At 53.0% G+C, this 24,493-nt stretch overlaps 1 protein-coding gene across 1 annotated transcript in view; it reads right to left on the bottom strand.

The window, feature by feature from the left end:
* Col6a3 (collagen type VI alpha 3 chain) overlaps nt 1–20,047 on the bottom strand; it is a 62,183-nt gene extending 42,136 nt beyond the window's left edge. Inside the window, 6 exon segments of the mRNA XM_048344468.1 lie at nt 1,071–1,643; nt 3,085–3,687; nt 5,545–6,129; nt 10,540–11,142; nt 18,007–18,267; nt 18,270–20,047. Coding sequence (XP_048200425.1) covers nt 1,071–1,643; nt 3,085–3,687; nt 5,545–6,129; nt 10,540–11,142; nt 18,007–18,267; nt 18,270–18,624 — 2,980 coding nt within the window. The 5' untranslated portion in view covers nt 18,625–20,047.
* Between the last annotated feature and the right edge of the window lie 4,446 nt (nt 20,048–24,493).

The raw sequence follows: 24,493 nt of genomic DNA, 5'->3' as shown, positions 1-24,493 counted from the left end.
GGGCACAAACACAGCGGCAGTGGTGGCCTCGAATCGGGATCCTCAGCTGCCCTCCTTCCAGCAAGCTCTGCTTGTGTTAGAAATGGGAAGGGGGCGTGGCATCCGCTGGGGGGCCAGGGCCGTGGGAGAGGCTGGCTTCCAGCTGCCGCTGTTCAAGCAGACTCTCCGGGTCCTGCTTCTTGCCTGTCTCCCCCTACACTCTTTTCTAGGCCCATCCCCGGCCCTGTACTTAACCACACACACACACACCCCAGTCAAACTCCAGGGTTTCATTACAGATGGACCTGGTGACCAGGGAGGATGCTCTCCACTGTCTCTTCTGTGCCCTCTTCCCTCCCCATGGCCCTCTGGAGGTGAGTAGGTCACTGTGCTACAGGAATCTGAGGACAGAAAGGGGATCATGTTTTCTCCAGAGTCCTTTGAAATAACCACCAAATCCTTCTGGCTAGAAGAGGTAAGAACATGAGCTCCCCCTCTTTAAGATCCTCCCTACAACATACTTTTTTTTTTTTTTTTTTTGGTGCAGGTCTTGGGGCTTGAACCTGGGGCCTGGGATTCTTTTTGCTCAAGCTCAAGCTTTCTGCCACTTGAGCCACACACAGCTCCACTTCTGGATTTCTTTATTTCTTTATTTTTGGTGCTTATTGGAGATAAGAGTTTCACGGACTTCCCTGCCTGAGCTGGCTTTGAACTGTGATCCTCAGATCTCAGCCTCCTGACTAGCTAGGATGACAGGCCTGAGCCTACAGTGCCTGGCTAAAACTCTTTTTTAAATAAGGGATTTTAGCTATCGTTAAGTTTTTATAATGGATCTTGTTGTCAAATACTCTAACACCCTTAAAAATAATCACCAAGGTTCTTCTGTGTGGTCCAAGAGAGTCGCTAGAGGATCAAATGGAGGAGAGAGAAGTCATTTCTTTTGTTCCCATGGAAACCACCTGTAACCTTTCCACCGCCCCTCACCCCGGGGCGGCCCCAGCGGGTCCTCTATCCGAGACCCCAGGGTCTGCAGCCTGCACCAAGCAGGCAGGAGAGAGAGAGAGAGCCGGGCTGCCTTGCGGCCCCTGTACCTGGCGCCGGGGCTCCGTTGTGCACCGACTTCAGGAGACTGACGATCTGGGACTGGAGGTCTCCGATCTTGGGGAGCGACTCTGCCGTGAGGATGAAGGCGGGAGACGGCACAATCTGCTCCAGCTCGGCCGGGTCGGCGTTCTTGGCTTGGAAGACGAAGGGCACCACCCTGCTCTGCCGCAGGCTGCTCGCCGGCCCGTCCACGGCGTCAGCCGACCTCCCGGCCACCAGGAGCACCAGGAACTGAAGCACCCCGTCCTCCACGCGGCTGCCCGCGGACTTCACGAAGATGTGCCTCTGCGCGTAGTCCAGGGCGAAGCCCAGGTTGAGCGTCCTGCCGGTCTTGACCTTCATCCTCTTCACGAGGTTCAGGAGCTCCGCCTTGTTCAGGTGCTGGTTGAAGCGAGATTCCACGCGGACGTCATCGCTGAACTGCGCCACAGCCACCCGGGTCCCGTCCGGCTTCACGTCCAGCTCGTCGATGATCTTGTAGAGAAAGTCCCGGATGGCGGGGAACTGGCCCATGACGTTGGCGGAGCCGTCGAAGAGGAACAGGACGTCTCGCTGGCTCTCTACGAGGACGGTAGGTGGGGACACAGTAAGGGAAGGGAACCGGGCCAACTGGCCACACGGACTCAGCACGGCACCACCAGCACTTCACCGAACTCATCCGGGGATCCCCGAACCGGCAAGGGAAGAGCCCGCCCGGCCTCCCCGCATACAGTGCCCTCATCACTTGCAAAGGCATGGACTCAGGCCACGGGAACAAAGCCAGCCGGGTCCTGCTTCTCGTCAGGCAGATTCTCTCCGGGAGAACAGACAACACTTTCATGTTGCCAGAAAAAAGCTATCAAAAATGTTATCGGGGCTGGGGATATGGCCTAGTGGCAAGAGTGCTCGCCTCGTATACATGAGGCCCTGGGTTCGATTCCCCAGCACCACATATATAGAAAACAGCCAGAAGTGGCGCTGTGGCTCAAGTGGCAGAGTGCTAGCCTTGAGCAAAAAGAAGCCAGGGACAGTGCTCAGGCCCTGAGTCCAAGGCCCAGGACTGGCAAAAAAAAAAAAAAATGTATCGGCCCTATTGTACCTTGGCTAAAAAATATTGTGTCCGTCTGTAGGGACAGATGAGCCACCCAGGGACAGCTGTGTTGTCACATGGCTGCTCTAACCGGATCCTCACTGCGTTTGCGTTGAGGTTGTGGGTTCAGGCCCACGACAGTGCCCATCATTACTGGGACGCCGTGTCACTGCTAGCGCTTTGGAGTCTGCTATCACTGAACCACAGAGAACGGGCGTGGCAGCCCCGAGGGGAACGCATCGTGTCGCGCCGCGTGTCACGGAAACGCCATTCCCAGCTCACGGTTCTCAGACCAGGCCTCTGTGGGCTTAGCCCTGCGCGAAGCCGGCAAGCTGGAGGGTCAAACACGTCCTCCACCGTGGTTCCACGCTACGCCACGGAGCCCGGTAACGATGGCCCACACTTCCTCTGGAAGCTACCTTTACTAGTGCCTGAAGAGGGACTGGTGGCCTTTAACGACGGCAGAGTCTACGTGGAAAAGATGCCCCAGGGAGACAATCGTTCCAATTGTTCAGGGATCCCAGGGCATACTCAGAGAAAAGTCTCTCCTTTTGCGCCTCCTGGCTTCCCTCCCTCGGGGTCTCCTTTCCCTCCCTCTTCCCTTCTCCCTCTTCCCTCCCCACCCCATCCCTGCTTTCCCCCCTCCCTCCCTGGTTTCTCTCTCGCTCACCTTCCACCCCTTCTTCCCTCCCCTGGATTTTCCCTCCATACCATCGTTATGGGCATGGAGGAGGGGCTTCTGAATGAGGGGCAAAGCAGCCCTGGCCCTGCCTACCCTTCCATTCACAAATGCCCTTTGAACTCTCAGCTTGCTAGTGCAGCCTCGACATTTTGATCAGAGGGGTCGGCCGTCTTTCCACCGCTCACAGGCTCTGGGTTTCCTTGAGGGAGGAGGGGGGCCGGGGGGGTCCGAGCCGGTGGGGTAGGTTTACCTGGTTGGGCGAGTGGCACCTCCTCCACCCCTCCGCTAACATAGGTGGTGAGGGGCTGAATCAGCTGCTGGGGCAGAGCCGGCAGGGAGCTGAAATCGTCCATGAGATACACCAGGCTCGGGTTAAAAGCCATCTGCTCAAGCTCCGCCTTATCCGCCCGGCTGGCCCCCACGCAAAAGGTCAGCACGCCCTGGCGGGCCAGGGCGTTGGCAGCCTGCAGGTAGGAGTCGTCGTCGGACCGGCCGGCCGTGAGCAGGAGCAGCAGCTGCGGTACGCGTTCCCGGATCCTGCTGCCGCCGGCTTCGGTGAAGTGATGGCCCTGGACGTAGCTCAGGGCCGCCCCCGTGTTCAGGCCCGAGCCCCCCCTGAGCTGCAAGCGGCTCAAGTGAGCCAGGAGCTCGGGCTTGCTCTGGTAAGTGTCCAGAGAGAACTCCGTGACCGGAGTGTCGCTAAATTGCACTAGACCGACTCGAATACTGTCACTTCCAACATCAAGGCCGTTAACTAGGTTCATGACAAAGTCACGCACGTAAGGGAAGTTGGCCTGTCCGACGTTGACCGATCCGTCCAAAAGGAAGATGATATCCCTTTTGTTTACGTGAACTGCGGTGAAGCACAGAAGACACACAGTGAGACACACACAACGGGGGGGGGGGGGGGCCATGTGTGCCCGTTCACGGGCACGCATGCCGACACTCGGGACGCAGAGGAAGCCAGCGTGGCAGAGCGTGCCCGTCCGCTAAGTACGGCTGCGTGGTTTCCTCCTGTGGCAGCTGGTGCTGGTGAGCAGATCGAATGAACACCCAAATGCGCAAAACCCGAGGGGCTCACAGAGACGGAGTGCCGGAGTTAGGACGTGTGCAACAACGCAGCAGTCAGCATCCCGGAAAGAGGACACCCCGACCCTGGAACGGGCTTCTACGGGGGGGAGGGGGGGGCTGGGCCCTGTTCTCTCTCAGACTACCCCCCACACGCATCCTGGGTGGGGCTCCCAGCCCCGTGCCGTTCTGGAGAACTTCCCACCCACAGCTGGGGAGCATTTCACCCTCCTGACCTGGGAACCTATGACCCTGAAGACTAAGAACCAATTACAAGAGGCTGCTCTTGGCCTAAGACCCAGAGCGCCCACCTGTCCTCCTCTCCTGCACTGTCTCCTTCTCCTGCGGGTCACAGCGCTGGTTAATCATCCAACCAGGTCCCCGGGGCAGCGCCCCGAAGGGCGGAGCCGGGCTGGGGGGCGATGTGCTGTGCACTGACCTTGCTGAGGCTCAGCACCCAGAGGATACACAGTGCGACTCTCAGAACGCCACAGGCCCGCTCCCCCGGGGGCTCAGACCCGCGGATTCAGCCAGCCCAGATCCCAAAATCGGGGCAGATCTTTTCTTGCCGCTATTCTCTAAAACGTGCCGTGTGTCTGTAGTGCTCTCGTGGCTTGAGACATCGTGAGTAGCGCAGACCTGAGGTCAAGCAGCCCAGAGAATGGGCACGGGTTGTACGCAAGCCCCGTGTCACTTGACACCAGGGACTCGAGCATCCGTAGATGGGGAGTCCCTAAGAACTGACTGTCAACCATCTGCTTAACGCCTTTAAAAATTCCCTTGCTCTTTTCCCTGGTGCCTTACTCTAAGGCAGACTGATTGTTCTGGGCTTATTGGATTGAACTTTGGTTATAAAAGAATGGATTAGGGGGAGAGAGAGAGAGAGAGAGAGAGAGAGAGAGAGAGAGAGAGAGAGAGAGAGAGCATCCGCACATGCTTTTTGGATTTCCAAGACCGCAGAGTCTGGGCGGAGCAGAGCAGGTGTCCAGGAAGCAGGGCGCATGCACCAAAAGACCCACAGCTGGAGGCTTGTGAAGTGAGAAGCTCGAGCCAGTGATAGTCATCTTCCCTTCATTGGGGACAGAGAACCGCATTTGTCGATTAACAGGCTCACACGCTTTGTAAGACCTTTAACAGTAACTTCCCCTTGCCGGTCATATGAAGCAAGGGATTTGAAGAAACATGGCGTTCTGTCTTCGCACCCTTCCAATCTTCTCTCCCCTGGGCGGAAGCCCCTTGTACAGAGGGAGGGTTAAAAACTGGGGACACTGCAACCTGGGGGCTCAGGCTTGGCCTCGTTGGAAGCTCTGTCACCTCCAACAGGAAGGAGGAGGAGGCAGCCGCCCAGGAGTCACCAGTGGACAGAATTCTGGGCCTCAACCGGGAACAAGAACGGAGACTCGAGCCCTCAGCCAAAAGGCACACGGACGTATGGCCTCCGGGCCCTAGAGCCTCCATCATACGAGTTTCCCACATGACATTTGAACTGGACATTCTCAATCCAGGGGAAAGGAAACATGGACTAAACTCTGTGTTCTGCAGTGACCTTCGTCATCAACAACTCCACTCTCTCTCTTTTTTTTGTTCTCGAAGGTTCTATCTGCCAGCCACCCTCCTGAAGCCTGAGCTACAGCCACCATACCTTCAGAGGTTCCAGAAAGGGTCCTGAGAGGCGCCAGCAGGCCGGGCAGCAGGCTCTGCAAAGGGGCCGCGCGGAACTCCGCGGGGACGAACACCAGGGAGGAGTCGAAAGCGATCTCTTCCAGCTCGGCCTGGTCGGCCGCCTTGCTCCCGATGGCAAAGGCCATGATGCTGCTTCTCTTCAGCTCCTGGGCGGGCTGGCTGATGTCATCGAGGGACTTGCCGCCCGTGACGAGCACCAGCAGCTTGGGAACCCCTTCCGCGGCCCGGTAGCCCGCCGAGCTGACGAACAGTTTGTCGCGAACAAAGTCCAGCGCGGAGCCCGTGTACAGGGCTGAGCCTTCCAGGGGCTTCATCCTCCGCACAGCTGATATCACCTCTCTTTTGCCAGGATAGCTATTGAAATAAAACTCGGGCTTCACAGTGTCTGCGTACTGAGCCACGGCCACCTGGATGAGGTCCTGTCCGATTTCCAGCCTCTGGATGACTCTGGCAATGAAGTCTCGGATGGCATTGAAGTTGGCCAGCCCCAGGTTGGAGGAGCCATCCACCAGGAAGACTATGTCCCTCTTGTTGACTTCGATGACTGTAGGTAGCAACAGCAGCAGGTGAGTAGAACGGCCTTAGCAATCACGCTCAGCAGTGACTCCACACACCCACTGTCTCTAACAAGGATACACTGTCATTCACTCTGGCACACAGGGCACAGGGGTTCCCCGGGGAGAGGGGGGAGGACGTGTCATGACGCCCTAAGTGATACTTGCATCCTCCCCTGTAAGATACCAGGCTGGCTCCCCTCTTGCCCAGCCTCTTCAGGTATTTAGCCGAACCATTGTGCAGAAACAACTGTGCAGTAGCCACCTGTTTACCTGCTGTCACTAACAAGGTGGCCAGTGCGCTGCTGCGGTCCACGCGTAACTTGGCCAGAACGGGTGTGGGCGGGGAGGGACATCGGTGACACGTGAATGCCGTCATGACTTCAGGACAGCCACAAAGCAAGACGCCCCCACGGGACCCCTGCTTCCAATGCCTGCTGCCTCCAGCCAGCCAGTCCTGACGTGGACACCAGTCGCCCACGCGCGGACGGGGGTCCCTTAGACACCTGCACCCACCTGAGACCCGAAGGACGTGCCCGAGGGAACCCAAGAGGGGGTACCCCATTCGCAGGACGGGCCTCCACCTGTCCCGTCCTCCCGGTACTAGACAGCTGGACGGCAAGCTGATTTGCTAACGCCCAGCAGGAAGCAAGGCTGGTGACCAAGGCCTTCCTAAGAACTGTGGTTTTGTTTGTAAGGGAGCTCATTGCTGACTGAGGACCAGCAGCCGGAAGCCTGTGTCAGATCCAGGGACACGAGGCCACCCCCCGCCCCGAGTGGTTTGGGGCCTCCTGCACCCCCTTCCTGTGTCCTCAGCACCAAGAGGAAGTCTGCATTCTAACAGGAAGTTGGCACCTGGGCACTATCACCTTACAAGTGCCCAGTAGTAAGTGCAGCAGTAGACATAGCACCTGACTCCACCGCTCTGACCAGGCCACGATCCCGGTTATACACATGTCTCCAGGACTTTTTCCTTCCTTCAGTTTAGATCTTACTGTCTCCCTGGGCTGGGTCTAAAATTTCCCCGCAAATCAAATTGCACTACTACGTCTCCACCACACCACACTTACGTTCTTCACACCTACAAGACGCAATAGTGAACGAGGCCGATATTCGCTGCCTCGCCCAACTCCTAACGCCCCCTATAACTGAGTCGCTATCACTCCCCTCGCGCCCAGAGACGCTTCAAACCCAGGTCCACACCGGGGGAGTTGGCCCCTGATTCGGAAATGTGCCTCAGGGTTCCACGGGACCTGCGCCCGGGGACTCATCACAGATGACACCTGGAATTGTGCTGGGCCACACCAAAGCGGCACTGGAGAGTACTGGACGGCTCTAGAAGGACTGGCGTCCCGGGTCTGCTTTCTGCCTCCAACCCCCGACTCCCGGCCTCAACCTGGTGATTCCCACCGCTGCCTCCTCGGGAGCCGGGTCAGCGGTGCCTCGGTTCTTCCTTTCACCAATGGGGTCGTGTCGGGGGTGCATTCCTGTCAGGGGTGCCTCTCCCCGGGTCCGAAATGCAGTCCGCATGGGAGGGACCCCGCTCTCTCTGCCATGTGGTTCTGCTGGGTCTGGGTCTGTTACCCCGTTGCTGGTGACGTCTTCCCCCCTCCCATAACCGGCTCGGAGCAAGCCCTCCAAAGCCCCCCCACTTCTGCCCTGCCTTGGAGCTGTCCTTACGTCCATTCTCCCCCACCAACCTCAACACAACCCAACACTTCCAACAAAGTCTATCTCCTTGTCCACTCTCCCCCCTCCTCTGCCCACCCTGCCCCCTCCCCCGGCCCGCCTCCCCTTGCCCTGCAGTGCGGACTCAACTTGCCCCCCCACCCCCCCAAACCTTTTCTCCAAACCCAGCTGAGCATAGCCCCCCAATTCCTCATGCTTGCTTCCAACATAGCACCCCCAAGCTTGGTGCCTCTCGGCTTCAATCTTCCCGAGAGGCTGGACCCTGGGTGCCCGGTTCCCTGCGCTCTAGCTGTGCCATCTCTAAGTGGCACCGCCACCGGGCCGCAGTGTTCTTCCCCCCCGCTGCGTGCCCAGCCCCTTTCCGCTCCACAGTGCCTGCTAGAACTTCCAGCTCCCCTGCCCGTAGTCTTTCTATCCCAGCCATGTCTACGTCTCTCGTGTGATGTGTCACGCCCAGGCACTATTTCCTTTGCTCATTTACATCTTTATCACCCATCTCCCCCTTCTACTGTAACCCCTGCCTCCAGAAACAGAACGGGGTCCTCCGTACTTGGCCCAGCAGCTGGCTCAGGCCAGAGAGAGTCAGGCACATTTGTTGAATGTTTCTAAGTTAACTGTTAAGATGAAGCATGATTCTGGTAAACAGAGAGCTGAAACTCTACTTATCTAGGCAAATCTGAAAGGAGGTCAATGAAATTGCCTGTTTTAATGAAGAAACGGAACCTTCTCCTGGAACAAAAAGCTTTTCATCAAGTGAAAGTTCTTTGTCGTAAGTCCAAGAGATCAGAGCCCAGAGAGTTTGTGCAACCTGCCCAGGATTATGCAGCTGCTCAACAGACCTTAGAAGAAGCCAGGTCTCCCCGTGACAGCGAAAGCATATCATCTGTGCTTGCAAAACCTAGAGAAATGTTTGCTTCTGACAGTGTGTAATCCCAAAAGAACCTCAGGAAATTGACTATTTCCATCTGATCGTTTCCTTAATCACCGCGGTCCCAACACAGCCCGATGATAGGGCAGGCAAGCAGCTGGCCTCTAGATACAATTTCCTCTGTTCTTCACTGCTGTATCAAAGCAATACACCAAACTTTGACTTTTCTTCCAGCTCCCCTGAGGGGGTTTAGTGGGTCGGTTCTGCGTCCCTATCAAGGGAAGAGCTGGAAACCTAGGGGAGGTGAAACTCAGCCGCAGTAGACTGGCCTTTCTGAACTCAACGTTACCAAGAGTCTTCTCCAGAAAGTAATTCTCACATACACTTTCCTAACCACGCCACCAGGACACGGTTCTGATATCCAGTATGAGCAGAAATGGCATAGTCCTTAGTTATCTGCCTACAGCTTGACTGTCATGCCAACAAAAGCCCTCTCTGAAAATCATTTAGAGGAAGCTTGTGCTAATTCTGCTTGAATTCTCCACAACACTTAATTAGGAAGTGTGGTGAGATTCCCCTTACATTTATGCAATGACTATGCCTGCTAGTTTAGCCAGGAACTGTTTGGTAGAGGTCAGTTGCATTTATGATCCGATAAGCAAGTTTTTTTAATGGGCACTTGAAAACCTTCCGTTCTCCGTTTTATATAATGGCGTGCCCCCTGCAAAATGCTTCTTTTTAAATTGCTACCAATCGTTTCTCCAGGGACACCCAGCCTGAAATCCCTGTGACACGATGAGATGAGCAACGCTATCCTGGGACCAGTACCATCGTTACTGTATAGAAACAGGCCCTTTCCCTGTGAAGTTAGAAAGCAAGTGTGGCTCCACACCAGCAAATTCAAACCGCTGGCTGCACATGCTACCATAGTCTTCCATAAATCTTGCTAGTTTGCCAGCTTTCACTGAGCACAACATCTGCTGTGATGCTAGAAAGATAAAGAGGATCAAAGTGGCGCCGTGTCCTCGGCCCTCGTGGACTGACTGGCATCCGCTTGGTCTAACCAAGGTCATAGCATGGATACACTCTGAAAGGTGCCCAGTGTCTGGGCTCGTGAGATGCACTGGACACTGTCATGTCCACAGACCTCCCGTGTGCGTCCAGTGGGCGTTATCTATATGACTCGATGGGCTTTAGGTTTTTGGAATGACTCTAGTTGACTGCTGTGGAAGTACTTCCGTTGGAATGGTTACCGCCATCTTGCCACTCAGAAAAATCACTTTTGAACGTGATAAGCAGAGGAACAAAATAGGCTGTAAACACTGAAGCCATCAAGTGCTCTCTGCTGTCCCTTATGTTCCGAAGAGTCCCTCTCCCGTTGCCCCAGCTGCAGAAGACACCCCGTAATCTTCCTCCACGTTAGGGAAGACACTCTCCATGAACCACACTTTGAACACACCAGCAATACCGTTATCCTGGCACAGCGTTTTCAGAATGGCAATGAACCCTTCAAGACCATTTTCAGAAGGGCTAGATTACAAATAGCATAACCACGTTTAGCCATCAGCCAAAACAAGACGCTCGCCGTGTTCCCCCGGAAGGCACACTTTGTTTGCGGCTCGTGATTGAATGGAGCTTTGGACTCACTCGTGGGTCTCGAGCTCTTCTGAGCACTTTGTCGCTCGTGTCCATACCATCCAGAAGCCAGCTCGTCCCAGGAGGACTGGATTGCGGGTACTTACAGCTTCTCCTGACATGGCTACTCCAGTGCCCCCCTCACTTCTATGAAAAACACCAAGGCAACACCCCCCCTCCACAGGGGCGGTGAGAAGGACATACGTACCTTGAGTGACAATCGTTGGCGGTTGCAAGACAATGTGCCTTTGGGCCACGCCAACAATGTAGGGCAGTAATTGCTCCTGGAGGTCCCCAAAGCTACGGAATTCCGGGACAGTAAACACCAGGTTGTCATCGGTAGCTATGTGTTGAAGCTCTGCCCGGGAGGCGGCCTGGGCTCCGAGGCAGAATGAGAACACGCTAGCCTGCTTCAGAGCTATCACCCCATCGCGAATCTCATCGCTAGAAGGCCCGGCACTGATGAGCACCAGCACCTGGGGGACCCCTTCCTCCACGCGGCTGCCCCCCGCCTGCGTGAAGTGGTTCTCCACCACAAAGTCAAGGGCCAGGCCGATGTTGGCCAACTCCCCCCCGGCAAACCCCAAGGCCTTCACCGCTTCCAGAACCTGAGCCTTGGAAGAGAAGCTGCCCAAGGAGAACATGGTTCTGGGCTCGTCACTATACTGCACCACCCCCACGCGTATCTGCTGGGTTCCAATGGGGAGTCTCTCAAGGAGATTTACAAGGAAGTTGCGAATGACAGCGAAATGGACACCTCCGGTGTTGTTTGATCCGTCAATAAGGAAAATAATGTCAGCAGAGTCTTGTGCTTTAAAGAGAAAGAAATGCAAAACATGTGAAAGCGTTAGAACAAGTGACCTCATGCATCGTCCAGTGGTCTGACATGTTTCTTTGGAAACCCACAAGAAACACGAAGTAGGGACAAATGAAACACGTGGTGATTAAAGAATGTGGAATTCTTTCTTAGTTCTGCATTCTGAATGGATAAGAGGCAACTTCTTAAATTGCGGTGTGGAATACAGACATTTCATATCAAGATCTCATTGGCACCATCTTTATGGGTGAATTTTACAACATTCACTTTTCCAAGGGAGAAATCTCACTCATAGTCTGGGAGGGTCTACTCAGTTTGGACAGACGTGTAGCTGCATGGGTTGATGTATCACCACAGTGCCAGAGAAAATGAACAAAAATATAAAGGCGATTCCTGATTTGGGGTCATTTCTGCTGCCCCCTTGGGCACCTGTAAGAGTTCTGCATGGAAATCCACAGCTTAGAGAACAGAGGCCCAGACTCAGAGTCAGCAACCCGTCTTCCCAGGCTAGGGCTTGATTCTTTGTACAACTACTGTCTCATCAACACCGCAAAAGGGGCTGAGCACACGCATCTTTGTGGACTCAAACTACATGTAACGTTTTCCTTTTTAAAAAATACTGCAATCGATTCTGGGTTTCTTATTTTCTTTCTTGCATGCTGTTGGGTTCTGTGAAACTCGAATGCAAGCCTAGAACCAGACCAAGACATTTCATTCATTTCTTTTTGCCATTGCCTCTATATCTAATCACGTAATGCAGAACAATGTTAAACAGAGTGATGTGAAACCAGTCATGACATAATTATCCAACCTTATTTTTATGACTTTCTAAGTGGATCATCGGGCCAACCTGGGAGAATGTGGCAATCCCTTAGTCAGAATGTGCTCTGGGGCCAGGCAAAGGATGTAAATCAGGCCGAGTGGGACCTCTTTAACGCCCCTGCCTTGAATTCTGTTGCGGACAATGGGGCTACACAGGCACACTGGGGAAAAAAGCAGTAATCAGGAAGTCTACTGAGCATTTCAAAGGCACAATGAGAAATGTTTAAACCCAGACAGGTTTAAACTAGGAGATGACTGGGAATATGGCCCAGTGGCAAGAGCGCTTGCCTCCTACACATGAAGCCCTGGGTTCGATTCCCCAGCACCACATATATGGAAAATAGCCAGAAGGGGCACTGTGGCTCAGGTGGCAGAGTGCTAGCCTTGAGCGGGAAGAAGCCAGGGACAGTGCTCAGGCCCAGGACTGGCAAAAAAAAAAAAAAAAGATTAAACTAGGAGAATTATTCTTTGTAAATGTTTTCAATAATTTAGCTACATATTGGGGACAAGAAGAGATTTTTGGTGAGCGTATATATTCATATTCTTGGGTTCTAAAATTTTATATTTGGGGCATAATTGTAATATTGTGAGATGATTCATTCTGAACTTTTTAATGACAGTGAATGTTTCATATTTTAAAATAAATTTTGAGAATGATGAAAGGGGTGACATTGATTAATATTCGCTGCATTCTTTTTTATAACAATCTGGTGTACTTCATTTTCTCTGCTCTGTGGTAAAAAATGTAGTTGTATAATTTTTATTTGTATTTGTTTCATCTATATGTATGGAATGATTTTATAATTCTAATGTTGCATCAAGCAATTCTGCTAAACACACAATTTCTCCCTTTAAATTCATGTCAAGGCTTTGTGGAGATTTTCTACATATGATTAGAATAACTCTTTCCAACTGCTGTATTTCTTTTTTTTTTCTTGCTGGTTTTCACCAAGCCCCTCTCAACAAGGTAGACTAGGCAATGCATTTCTTCTTTATCATCTAAAAGAAGATGCTTTGTTAAACGGCAACTCTTCTGTACAACTACTTAAAAGATAATATAAAAGGGGAAACAATAAAAATAGAAATTAAATTGACTTGTGCCAGCAGAATGGTGTTTATTCTCACTTTGAAAACACATACAAACCCTGTCTCATAAAATTGGCAGGTCTTCTCTAAAGCAATGCAACTTGCCTGTGCAGAAACTCAGGCAGGAAGTGCCAGCCTCTGGAAGGTTCTTTTTCCCCTAACCACATGCAAATCCCTGATGCCACCTCTGCAGATTAATTCTTTGCACAGGGAAAGAAAGCAGCTTAGGAAGATTTCTATCACAATCCTTCTTATAAGATATAATGAGAAGGATAGTTGTTTTGCTATAGGAATTAAGATCTTGTTTTTATTGGTTTGGGTTTTTGCTTTGGGTTTTTTTGTTTGTTTGTTTTCACACAAGAAGCCTGTGCTCTTGCTCTGAACTCCAAAATGTGTGCCACTTCTCAGCCAAAATGTAAGATTCCAGAAGGTTCTAGGAAGCTGCAGAGCCACCGAGTTTGAGGCGCAACAGCAGGCTATAGAAATACTTTACCTCATATCATGAGGCAGAGTGCAGGTGAACCACACCACAAAAAATTCCTCAGGATTTCCAGCTGCAAGCCAGTGACCCCCGAGGGATAAAAGTGACCCCCCAAGGGACAGGAAAGGGTCTTCCTCTTGCTCAGCACATGGAGACATTTAAAAGAAGAGCAGACGTGATCCATAGAATCAATAAAAATGATGTCTACATCATGAGACACCATTCATTACTTCCTTACTTGGGAGTTGCTATCTACATTATGCAACTAAGACAAACCAACCCCAAGGGAAATCTGTGCGCATTTCCCAGAGAAGCGGAACGTCTACAACTGTAGATCATAAAAATGTTGGATAATTTGTCATCACTGCCTTAAACAACAACAACATGGTCTATTCACACGCACACAGTGATGCCACACACAGAGCATGCTTGGCCATCAGGAGAGCCGAAGCCTGGCATCGGCCCAGGGGCCCCAAGGTCCCGCCTGCAGCTAGATATGCCAATGCCCAGCACTAACGCCAAGGTGAAGTGTGTCTCTCTCAGCCTGTAACACTTGGAAGATGTCTACTTTTACCGCTTCTGGAGCTCATGCATCAAATCCTTTGCAGCATCTGCGATGGACATTTTTCCAAGGGGGGAAAAAAATCAATGTCCACTTAGGCTGCACACAGTGTGGGCACAAGACCTTCTTCACTCATTTGATGCTCCCCTTTGGGAAGGAAGGAAGGAAGGGAGGAAGGAAGGAAGGAAGGGAGGGAGGAGGGGGGAGGGAGGAAGAAAGGAAGGAAGGAAGGAAGGAAGGAAGGAAGGAAGGAAGGAAAGAAGGAAGGAAGGAAGGAAGAGGGAGAGGGAGGGAGGGAGGGAGGGAAGGGGGAGGGAGGGAGGGAGGGAGGGAGGAAGGGGAGGGGAGGGAGAGAGGAAGAAAGGGAAGGGAGGGAAGGAGGAAGAGAGGGAGGGAGGGAGAGAGGGAGGGAGGGAGAGAGGAAGAAAGGGAAGGGAGGGAAGGAGGAAGAGAGGGAGGGAGGAAGGAAGGAAGGGAGGGAGGGAGGGAGGGAGGGAGGGAGGGAGGGAGGAAGGAAGGGAGGGAGGAGGGAGGGAGGGAGGGAGAAAGGAAGGAAGGAAGAGGGAGAGGGATGGAGGGAGGGAGGGAAGGAGGGGGGAGGGAGGGAGGGGGGGAGGGAGGGAGGGAGGGAGGGGGGGGAGGGAGGGAGGGAAGGAGGGGGAGGGAGGGAGGGAGGGGAGGGGAGGGAGAGGGGGAAGGAGGGGGGAGGGAGGGAGGGAGGGAGGGGAGGGGAGGGAGAGAGGAAGAAAGGGAAGGGAGGGAAGGAGGAAGAGAGGGAGGGAGGAAGGAAGGAAGGGAGGGAGGGAGGGAGGGAGGGAGGGAGGGAGGAAGGAAGGGAGGGAGGGAGGGAGGGAGGGAGGGAGGGAGGGAGGGAGGGAGGGAGGGAGGGCAAAATCACATCCTCATCTCCTACGCAAAGCATAGCACTATAAGTGTGTTTCACTTTTTTTTTTTTCAAATCTTAATACTCTGTTGAAAAAACAACATTGATACTGAAATCCTTTCAAAGAGGTCTTGTGTCCTTTCGTCCATCTTACAAAGGGCAGCTAAGGGAGTTTGGGAAACACAGCAGTTGAAGGCTGACTCCCTGAACAGATCAGTGGCGACCATCTGCGGCTTAGGTATAGAATGTTCTTGTCTCCTGGTTTTCTGGAGGAAAGTCCCAAGATGAGAAGGCAAAGCAAAGAAAGGGTCCTGACCGACAGCCCTATCTGCCTAGGCTTCCTGTGTGCTTTCCTATGGGCCAAAGCTCTAAACAGACACGAAGTATTTTTTTTTTTCAATTCCACTTTACCTTATGTTATTTTTCTGTGAAACATGCAGTAGGATCTGATACCAGAAGAATTGGAGAGTGCGGTTAATTAGAGAAGATGACACAGAAGATTAATATTCCACCTGGTGCTGGGAGGGGCTTGAACATTAAAAGACAGAGATGTGTTCTTGGCATAAAAACAAAGGTTTTTTAATCATCTGTGCAGAAATGTGATGTGTTGGGAGACTCGCTGAGCATTTCCTGCATCCACTTGGAAAACGGCTACATAAGGAAAAGCTCCTCTAGTCTTTTTCATGAGTTTGCCGGGGCATCAATATGTTGAATGCTCCTTTCTCTGTGGATCCCTTCAGTCGTCATTTGTTAACCTCTTTCCTTGCTGTTAGCCTTACCGTCTGAAAAACGGAGGTTCCTGGGAGGTATTAAGACTGAGACCCCGTTTCGATGTCCTCCTGTGGTTCCTTTGGAGCCTCGGGTGTGCATTCGGGGGGTGACCCTGAGGACCCCTGCACTGTTTGACAGACCTCTGTGGCACCGGGCCCGAGGAGGGCCAGTCACGTGGAAGAGGCCCATCTACCACATTGCCCCTTCCCAGGGTGTAGGGGAAGCCCCCAGGCTGTCTCCTCACTTACCACCAAGCAGCTGCCTGCTGAGGAGGGCGGGCGGCTCTCCCGCTCCATCGAAGCTGCCATCCAGGGGGTCCTGAAGGAGGGTCTTGGCTTGGCCCCAAACCCCTTCTCTCCCCAAGCTCTGCCTGACCACAGCAGCTGGCTCCTTTCTGCCTGAGCCCGGCACCCATCCCCTCTCTCCCACCCCCGCCCCGAACATCCGCCATAAACAACTGTCTAGCACTGTTTTCCTACAACAGCCCGTTGTTGTGATCACCACCCGGGGGCTCTCCCTCTCCTTGGGTCACCCCATGTGACCCCTTTAGAGGTCCAGATTTGGGCAGCAAAGCCTCTGCTCACCCACTCTTCTTTCTCCTCCACTCACCCGCCTGAGCAGCAAGAGGCCGGCTTTCTATGGCCGTGTCTCTGCACCCCTCTTGGTGGTCGCCTCTCGGAAGGCGGGCTCCAAGTCTCCCTCGCTCTGAGCACCTCCTCTGTGCCGTGTAGACCCGAGTCCTGGGTGCCCACTCGCATTTCTCTCACTGAAAAGCTGTGTGTGTGACTCCCATGACTCTAAGCCCGGTCTATCCCCACACTGAATGCCCTGTGGCCGTCTGTCCATGCAGACACAGCCCCGCTGGGCACCAGCCTCAGCTCTGAAGTCCTCTCAGCCCCAGAGGCCTCCGGGCTGTGGCGTGGGCACACGCAGGCCACACTGCAAGCACGCTGAAACTCCTCCAGCTCCCAGGGGACCCAGACGTCACATGTGCTCCCCGAGGGCACCCTTCCCCCTCGCCTCTCCTCTACCTGAGATACCTGGAGCAAGCTAGGGGTCCATGCCAATGGAGAACACCACCGGCAGCCTCTGAAGACAGCGGGCAGCAAGGCCAGCCAGCTCCCGCATTCTGAGCCTTGCGTGGTCCCTGTCACATCCCAGGGCACTGGGCCCAGTGGCTCCCACCCACCCCTCCAGGCTCATGTGCCATTGCGTTAGTGAGATGACCTATCTCCACTCAGCCCCTCTCAACTGTCCTCCCCCCCACTGCTACCGGGCCTCAGGGACGCAGTCCCCTCTCTCTTCTTTTCCCTCATCTTGGAGAACATGTCTGTTTCCTCCCTAACTCTCTCTCACTCCACCCAGAGCCCCCCCCTCCACTGTAGAAAGGCCACCGGCCTCAGCTCTAACACAGAGGTGTCCCTCTGCCTCCCGGGTTGGTGAGGACTCTGGCCCCGAGCACTCGTCAGCATGGCTTTGGTCCAGCAGAGTTCCATCTTGCTTATTAAGCCCCTGCCCTCCGCACTGGAGGGAGCTGGGCTGGTTAGTCAGTGGCCTGCCGTGTGCCCATGCAGTAGCACACTAATATAGGGTCCGTGCTCCCCATCTTTCTAGGGTGGCTCTGATAATGCCTGGGAGCAATCAAAGAGTCTCTGGGGACAGAGTCGCCGGTGCAGCTGCGAGGACCTCCAGAAACCCAGACCCGAGCCCCAGCCCCAGGCTTCCAGCTCATTCCTTCGCTCCCCGCCTCTCACCCTCCAGCCATTCGGGTCATTTCTTCAGACAAACTAGGACTGGACCCCAGCTAGGCTCCAACCACTCCTGGTTTTCTCCATTCTCTGAAATTGGTTCCATGGGGCAGAACCGGGAGCTCTCTGCTTTTCACCAGACACAGATGCGGCCGTCCCTTCCCCCTCGACCTCACGCTTCCTGTCACAGAGCTGTTCTAGAAGGACGGGGGCCCTGGGCCACGAGGGCAGAGGAGCGAGCTCCCCTTGCCAGTGAGGGGTGAATGACACGGTAGCACTTCGGATCCCATAGGAACGGCTTCACGGGGTTCAAAAGGATTGACCGGGCACAGGCGAGAAGGAGACTCGGGAACGATCATCAAACCTTTGTTTTTAATCCCGAGAACGTTCATCTCTTCCCTAAGCAGTCCGCTGCCATCTTAAGCCAGCGCTGGCCAAGCTCATCTGGACGGAACAGCAGGGCAGGGAGCAGCCTGGGGCGGGGGGGGGGGGGGGCAGCCGTTACCTGTGACGTCCTTAAGGGTTTCCGTGTCCCCAGCCCTTCCTGGCCTCACGAAGGCGAGCACACGGGCCACTACGCGTCCTACTCTGTCCTGAAGCGAGGTGGCGTTCTCTAGCTTGGACGCACGCGTACTGACGGGCCCGCTCGCTATTGCTTTCAGCGCGGCTTCGTCTGCGCCCTCAACTCCAACTGCAAACGCGTTAACGCCCGCAGCCTGAAGCCGCGCTGAGGACAGAGCCGGGCCGTCCTCCGAGCGGCCATCACCTGAGGGGCTCCGCCACCGGCCCGGCTTCCAGCAGCCTCAGTGAGGTGCGTGTGCATTGCGGACTCTAATCCTTGGCCGCTCTGATTGCGTTCCCCAGTGGAGGACAGGGTGGAAATAGGGGACAGGACTTCTTGGTTAGTGCCATACGTGTTTAACAGCGACTCAGTGAGTGGGTTTCCGCTGAACTGGACCAGAGCAAAATGGAAATCGGTTTCTCTCACAGCTAAAGATTCTATGACAGCGTAGAGAAACTCTCGAACCAGTTGGAAACGTTCCTTTCCAGGGCCCCCAGAGGAATCCACTAGAAATAGTATATTGGCAGCGGCGCCATTTTTGACATCTTTAAAAAAAGACATTGGTTTAGATTTTTCTCCTTGTTCAAATAATGGCTTCCTATCCGTGTGAGAGCTTCCTAAACAAGTTCAGTTGCCACTACACTGTAACTAAAGAGTTCAAACCTCGCTTGCAGGGTAGAGAGGAGGCAGGCTTACCTGGGGAGCAGGCTCCGGGCACGTGGACTCCACAGCTCTGGTACCCAAACCTAGCCCACGCGCCATGCTGGGTGACCACCATTCCTGGGGCCCAGCAGCCGGCCCCGGGGTGGGGGGGCACCTCCCGGGTGCCGGGGAACGCAAGCACAGTTTCTTATGGCGGTGGGTCCCCTACACCCACCTGACCAGACCATGGCAACCTCTTATCACAAGTGAACAGATCTTGCTTTATAGACTCATGGTTGTTCACTTTGGGGTGTGAAGACTACTGCTGTTTCACATGACTTTGCACCTAAGAAAATAAATGGGCTGAATGGATCTCCTTTAAGCGAGGAAGGCCATGGCGGTACACAGAAAACTCTCAATCGGCTCAGATTCCCGAGCATGAACAAAGGATCTGGAGCTGGTGATTGCATATTGGTCACGGCCTGACAGATTCAATAGATGCTGGACAGTGCTGGGCTCTTCCATAAGGAGTCCAGATCTCTCTCCCCGACTGTATCAGGCTTCGGTGCTCCGGAAAGAGCCCTTCAGCAGCCATGACCAGGCTAGCTCCTGGACTCGACTTACCTCAGTCTGACAGGGACCCAACCTATGGTCCTCTTCCACCGAGAGATGCTAACCCCTCTAGAGCAATCTGGCTTGGGGCAGAGGCACAGACCCAGCTCTCCAGGGAGGAGAGATGGGGACCCAGGTCAGGGGAGGGGGGCTGCACACACCCACTTCACCGGGAAAAGCAGGGTAGAGGGCCCAGGGCAGCTGCTACCCCCCTGAAACGCATGGAGCTGTCCTGAAACTCTGAAAGCAATTTCAATAGGATCAAAGGAATCTATGTTTGAAATTCGACTAAGGAACCAGATTTTTTTCAAACGTTCAATGATTCTAGATGAAAAATGCCTTTCTGTGTCCAGAAGAGGTGATTTTTTTTCTCAGAGAAAAACATTTCTACAATCAGTAGTTTCTTTCCTTTTTATCTTATCTATCTCCTTTCTATCTTATGTGCTCAGAGACTAAAATAGAAGTTCTTCGGACGGTGAACCCTCTGATATGGAAACTTGCAGCTCACACCCGATGTAAAACCAAGCCCCTTTCAGACGACCTCCAAGACATCAAAACTCGAGTCTCAGCTGGATACAGAGCATGTGCACAAACCTGTGGAGTAGGTGATTCACCTCTCATAGGTAGAGGAGCTGACCCTCGACATATCCGGGCTGTCTATCAAGGTCGTAACGTCTGAGATCTAGAGGCAAACACTGTTCCTTTGTACAAAACTCAGGACGATTCTGGACCTTACCTGCATGCTGCTGTTGGGCATAAGTCATGGCAAAGCCTGAGAGAAAGAGGCAAAAGACGGCCACGAAGGGCAAATGCCGATGTTTCCTCATTTTGAATTTGTCTGAGCACCACGTTTGAACCTAGAAGAGAAAATAGAGCATGAGAGAAGAGTCAGGCTTCTATTTCTTTTACTCATGCTGAAAAGTTCCCCCGGATGCAATGGCTTCAAGGCCTCGTTTAGACTTCCAAGGGAGCCAGCTGCACACAGGCCGAGGGCAAGCAGGGAAGTAGCAGACGGACAGAGAGAGGGAAAAGTAGAGGCGCGGCCCTGTCAGGAAGCCCCCGCCGTGCCCAGCGCAAGCCATGCAACATTCACTGGGGCGGTGCCACGTCTTCGTGGGTGGGTCCATCCCATGATACCTACAGAGCAAATCTGCATCTGTCTCCATCAGTGCCCCATGACTAGAAACCAGTACACAGCCAAACACGCGCACTCGCCTTCACACACAGACGCGCACCGATGACAGAGCAAGGAAAGAAGGAAGGGAAAGAGGAAAAGACGGAGTACCAGGGGCAAGGAAAAGGGAGAGAGAGGAGGCAACGAGAGGAACAGATCTCTCTCCGAGGGAACCACAGACTCATGTAGGTCACGGGAGACAGCCTCGTGATGGAGCTGTCTACTTCCTGACCGAGCTTTTTGTTGTGGCTGTTGTCAGCAGTACTGAGTCTTGACCTTGCTAGATAGGTGCTCTGCCACGGAGGGCAGTGATGCTCCCGGTCCTTTTGGTTTCCATGGTTTGTGTGTCGTTTTCTTTTCTGAATAAGATCTTGCATTTGTGCCCCGGTTGCCCGGGATATGTTGGTTGCCGTCCTATGTATGCTCTGCTACATCCTTGGAAGGCAAGCACACACCACCAGGCCCGGCTTTTCCTGGTTGAGATGAATCTTGTAAACCTTTGGCCTGGACTTCCCTTGAGCTCCTGGTCCTCCCGATCTCTATCGAGGTAGCTGAGATCGCAAGGTGAACACCAGACACAACTACACTCTCCTAATGGACACTCTAGTAGTTTCACCAGAGTTTGAAAATGTTCCTTTTCTTAAATCACTAATGAACCAAGAATGTTTCCCTCATAAGAAGGAGTTAGAATTAAACATAGAAGTGAAAAATCCTTAAATCTAGTGACTGTATTTCTTCGGCTATCACAACTAAACCTTATTTTCCTCTACATTGACAACCAGCAGCAATTGGGAAATAGTATATTCCCGTGCAAATGGCAGAATGAAAAGGCTCTAGATGAAAGATGAGTGTGTGACAGCCAGTTCTCTTGTGTAAATGCTGTTTACATGAATTTCAGAGGAAAGCTTGGGTTTAAGGAGAAAAGAGATTTTCGCCCAGGTCACAGCATTTGCAAAACCAACCACAGCAGGGGGTACTATTTCAATTCCTGACTTTTTCCCCCTCTATTGCTAGTCAGCTGTCTCCGTGATGTGTGGGTGCCGCCTCCAATCTCACCGTGAACCACCCAGGGAGGTGTAACTAGCATGGTCACGAGTCAGACCTGCGGGATAACCGCTTCTTGCACACCCCCCCGCATCATGCACCTCCTGGGGGTCACAAACCTGACTTGGGGGCTGCCAAGTTCAAATTCACTTAGGCTCAGTAGTCCATGTCATCAGACCTTTCCCAGCCCACAACACCTTCTTGGCCTATCTCAAGGCTTAGTCTCCTGATATTCCTCTCCCCGAGCCAATGGGCTCATCTTAGAGATAGAGGCTTTCTTAGGATGTATTTACATATACATATATATATGAATTTTATTCAGCCATCAAGAAAAATGAAATTATATCATTTGTAGAGAAATGACAGGGTCTAGAAAACATCACATTGAGTAAAGTAAGGCATGCTCAGAAGGACGTGTTCTTTTCTCATACGTGGATGTAAGAACTAAAATGTAAACATATAATGGGTCACATACGTATATATGCACATATATTTTATCATCTATGTGATCAAATATGGTACACGCAAGAACAAAGCTTATGAGTACTCTCTGGACAATGAACAGGCAGTTTATCAAAAGGCATATTTGGAAACTGAAGCATGTCTTGATGGAAGGGTGGATAATAGTGGGAGGGGGGATAAAGAAAGAGAGGGGGAGTGGACGATGTGTTCATAATGTTCAAGGCGTCTATGTGAAGATAGAATAAGAATACTTGATGTGAGCGGTTGGGAAAGGGAACCGGGAAGGGTGGGTGGAGGGTGCGTTATCAAGATACACTGTATACAAAGATAAACACGTTCAAATGAAACCCCCATGTAACACGTTGAGGATAATTTAAAAACAAACCTTTTGGAAACAAGAATTGTGGTTGTCAGAGGCAAAGAGAGAGGAGTTGGGGCTGCCCAATCACTGTAACAACTGTTTTGCAAGATCAAAAAGCTCCCAGGTTCTTGTGTCTCTTGGCACAAGGCACATCTATTGCTGTGCACTTAAGAGCAGTTAGGATGGTAGGTGCTATGCTATGTTTTGTGCCACAATAAGTACATGCATAAAGAGAAGTGGAGACAGGAAAGACTGCCCTCCAGAGCTGAAGAGTATAGGTGTGCATCACTTAAAATACAGCCAAATGACTTCATAGGACTGGTACAAATATGGAATCTTTTTTCAGAGGTGTGATAAGGTTTAAGGGCCAAAAGAAGAAAGCAATGTACATGTTTATGCCCTGTTATTCAAATAACTATATCTATCCTTGCTTCTAAACAATATTTAGACATGTATGGCAGAAAAGAAAAGATAGAATTTAAGTGAAGAGACAAGCCATGAAAAGGAAACAAATTTGATGTTTAGGCCAAGTTCAAGTATCACTCTTTCCCTAACTAGTATCCTTTAGACACCGTAACCAGCCATGAAATGGACTCTCCCTCTGGCCCAAGTTTCTCATCTTGACCTTGACCTTCCTCCTGTAGTAGGCACCCCCCAGGCTGATTCCATTTCCCTGAATTGCTAATGAAGCCCAAGGGAAGGAAGGATCTGTGTACCCAAGATGGTAGAGGAACATCTAATTGGGTGACAAAACTTTATCCTGGATGAGACAGAGGAATGATGTCCATGTGGGCCTCCTGGCAAGACGGTGGGAAGTTTGGGAGGGGAATGGTACTTTCTGATCCCGTCACAGAAGCCTAGAGCAAAGTGGATGCGGTCCATGGATTTGATTGAATCCTCCTTCCTGAGTTCGAGCCCTGCCAGGACGAAGATACGCTGTAGGCCTACACCCAATCTACCGAAAAATCAGTAGGCTGGAGAAACATAAGCCAGAGGACGACTTCCCAGCCCCACTGTGGCTTCGTATTTCCAGGGAAAGCCACCTGTGCTGAGCCAAACCTGCCCTGCGATTCAGCCTCGGAGACGGCGGGGGCTGAGCTCAGCAGCTCACCCAGCATTCTCGGTGCCCGCTGTCCATCCTGGAAGTGTACCAGCGGTGGGAAAGGGAGCACTGGTCCAGTCTAGCCCGGGGGACAGTCATCCACAGAGCGCCTCTCATCCTACCACCAAGTGTCACAGTGCACCAGGGCCCTGGGGTCGAGGTGCCCTCAGGCAGTCCCAGGCTGGGGGTGAGGATGAACCACCCATGCGTGCCCTGAGGCCATGGAAAGCCGGCCACCCCCATCTACCTCTGCCTGGCTTTTGTTTCTTCTCTTCTGGGCGAGTCACTGCTCTGAGTTTGGGCAGCTGGCTCCCTTGGGGGGCGCTCTACCACTTGACAGGGGCCTCCTGCTCGCCCCAGTTCTAGTCAGAACGTTAAAGAAATTATGTTATTTGTCTCTTCACACAGACATGTATTCAGATCAAGAACCAGGCTTTAGGAAGGCAAGGGACCCCTCCCCCCCCCCCCCCACCCCGCCATTTATTCCCCCTTGGTAACAAGATGATCCTGACAACATGGCAAAAGCATCGTCCCGTCTTCTTGTCTTGGTCACAGCCTGCGGGACAGAGACGGGTGCGATGCAGAAGAGCGGTCTGCCATGCTCCTGCTGTGGGGTGGCAGGGAGCCCAAGGCCTAGTGTGCCACCTTGGGCTCCGGGCACTTCCACGGCCAGTGTAGAACCCAGGCGGGCTCCTCTGGGAATGAGCGCTCGGCACCACAGCCCCAGCTCTACCCCTGCAGTCTGCAGATGAGCCCCAAGCCCACCCCCTGCCCTGGAAACGCGTCCAGTATCCCTGCCAATCAATCATCGCTTCTCTCTGGCAGACCCACTCGGAGGTTTTCGACCGAAGAAAAAAGCAAGTGCTATTGAACGTTTTCAGCTCACTGAGCATGCGTGCTCTAAATCATCCAGAAGTATGCGGGGCGTGTGCTCCCCCTGATTCTATTTAAAAGTGATCGCCAGACTTTGGTTTCCTAAGCGGCCTGTGGTTTCCAATTGTTCTAGACCAGCATTTTGACACAGGACCGACTG

The sequence above is a fragment of the Perognathus longimembris genome, chromosome 4, assembly GCF_023159225.1.
Source record: "Perognathus longimembris pacificus isolate PPM17 chromosome 4, ASM2315922v1, whole genome shotgun sequence".
NCBI lineage: Eukaryota > Metazoa > Chordata > Mammalia > Rodentia > Heteromyidae > Perognathus > Perognathus longimembris.
The sequence above is the reverse complement of the archived record's forward strand: the minus strand, read 5'-3'. Positions and strand labels throughout refer to the sequence as shown.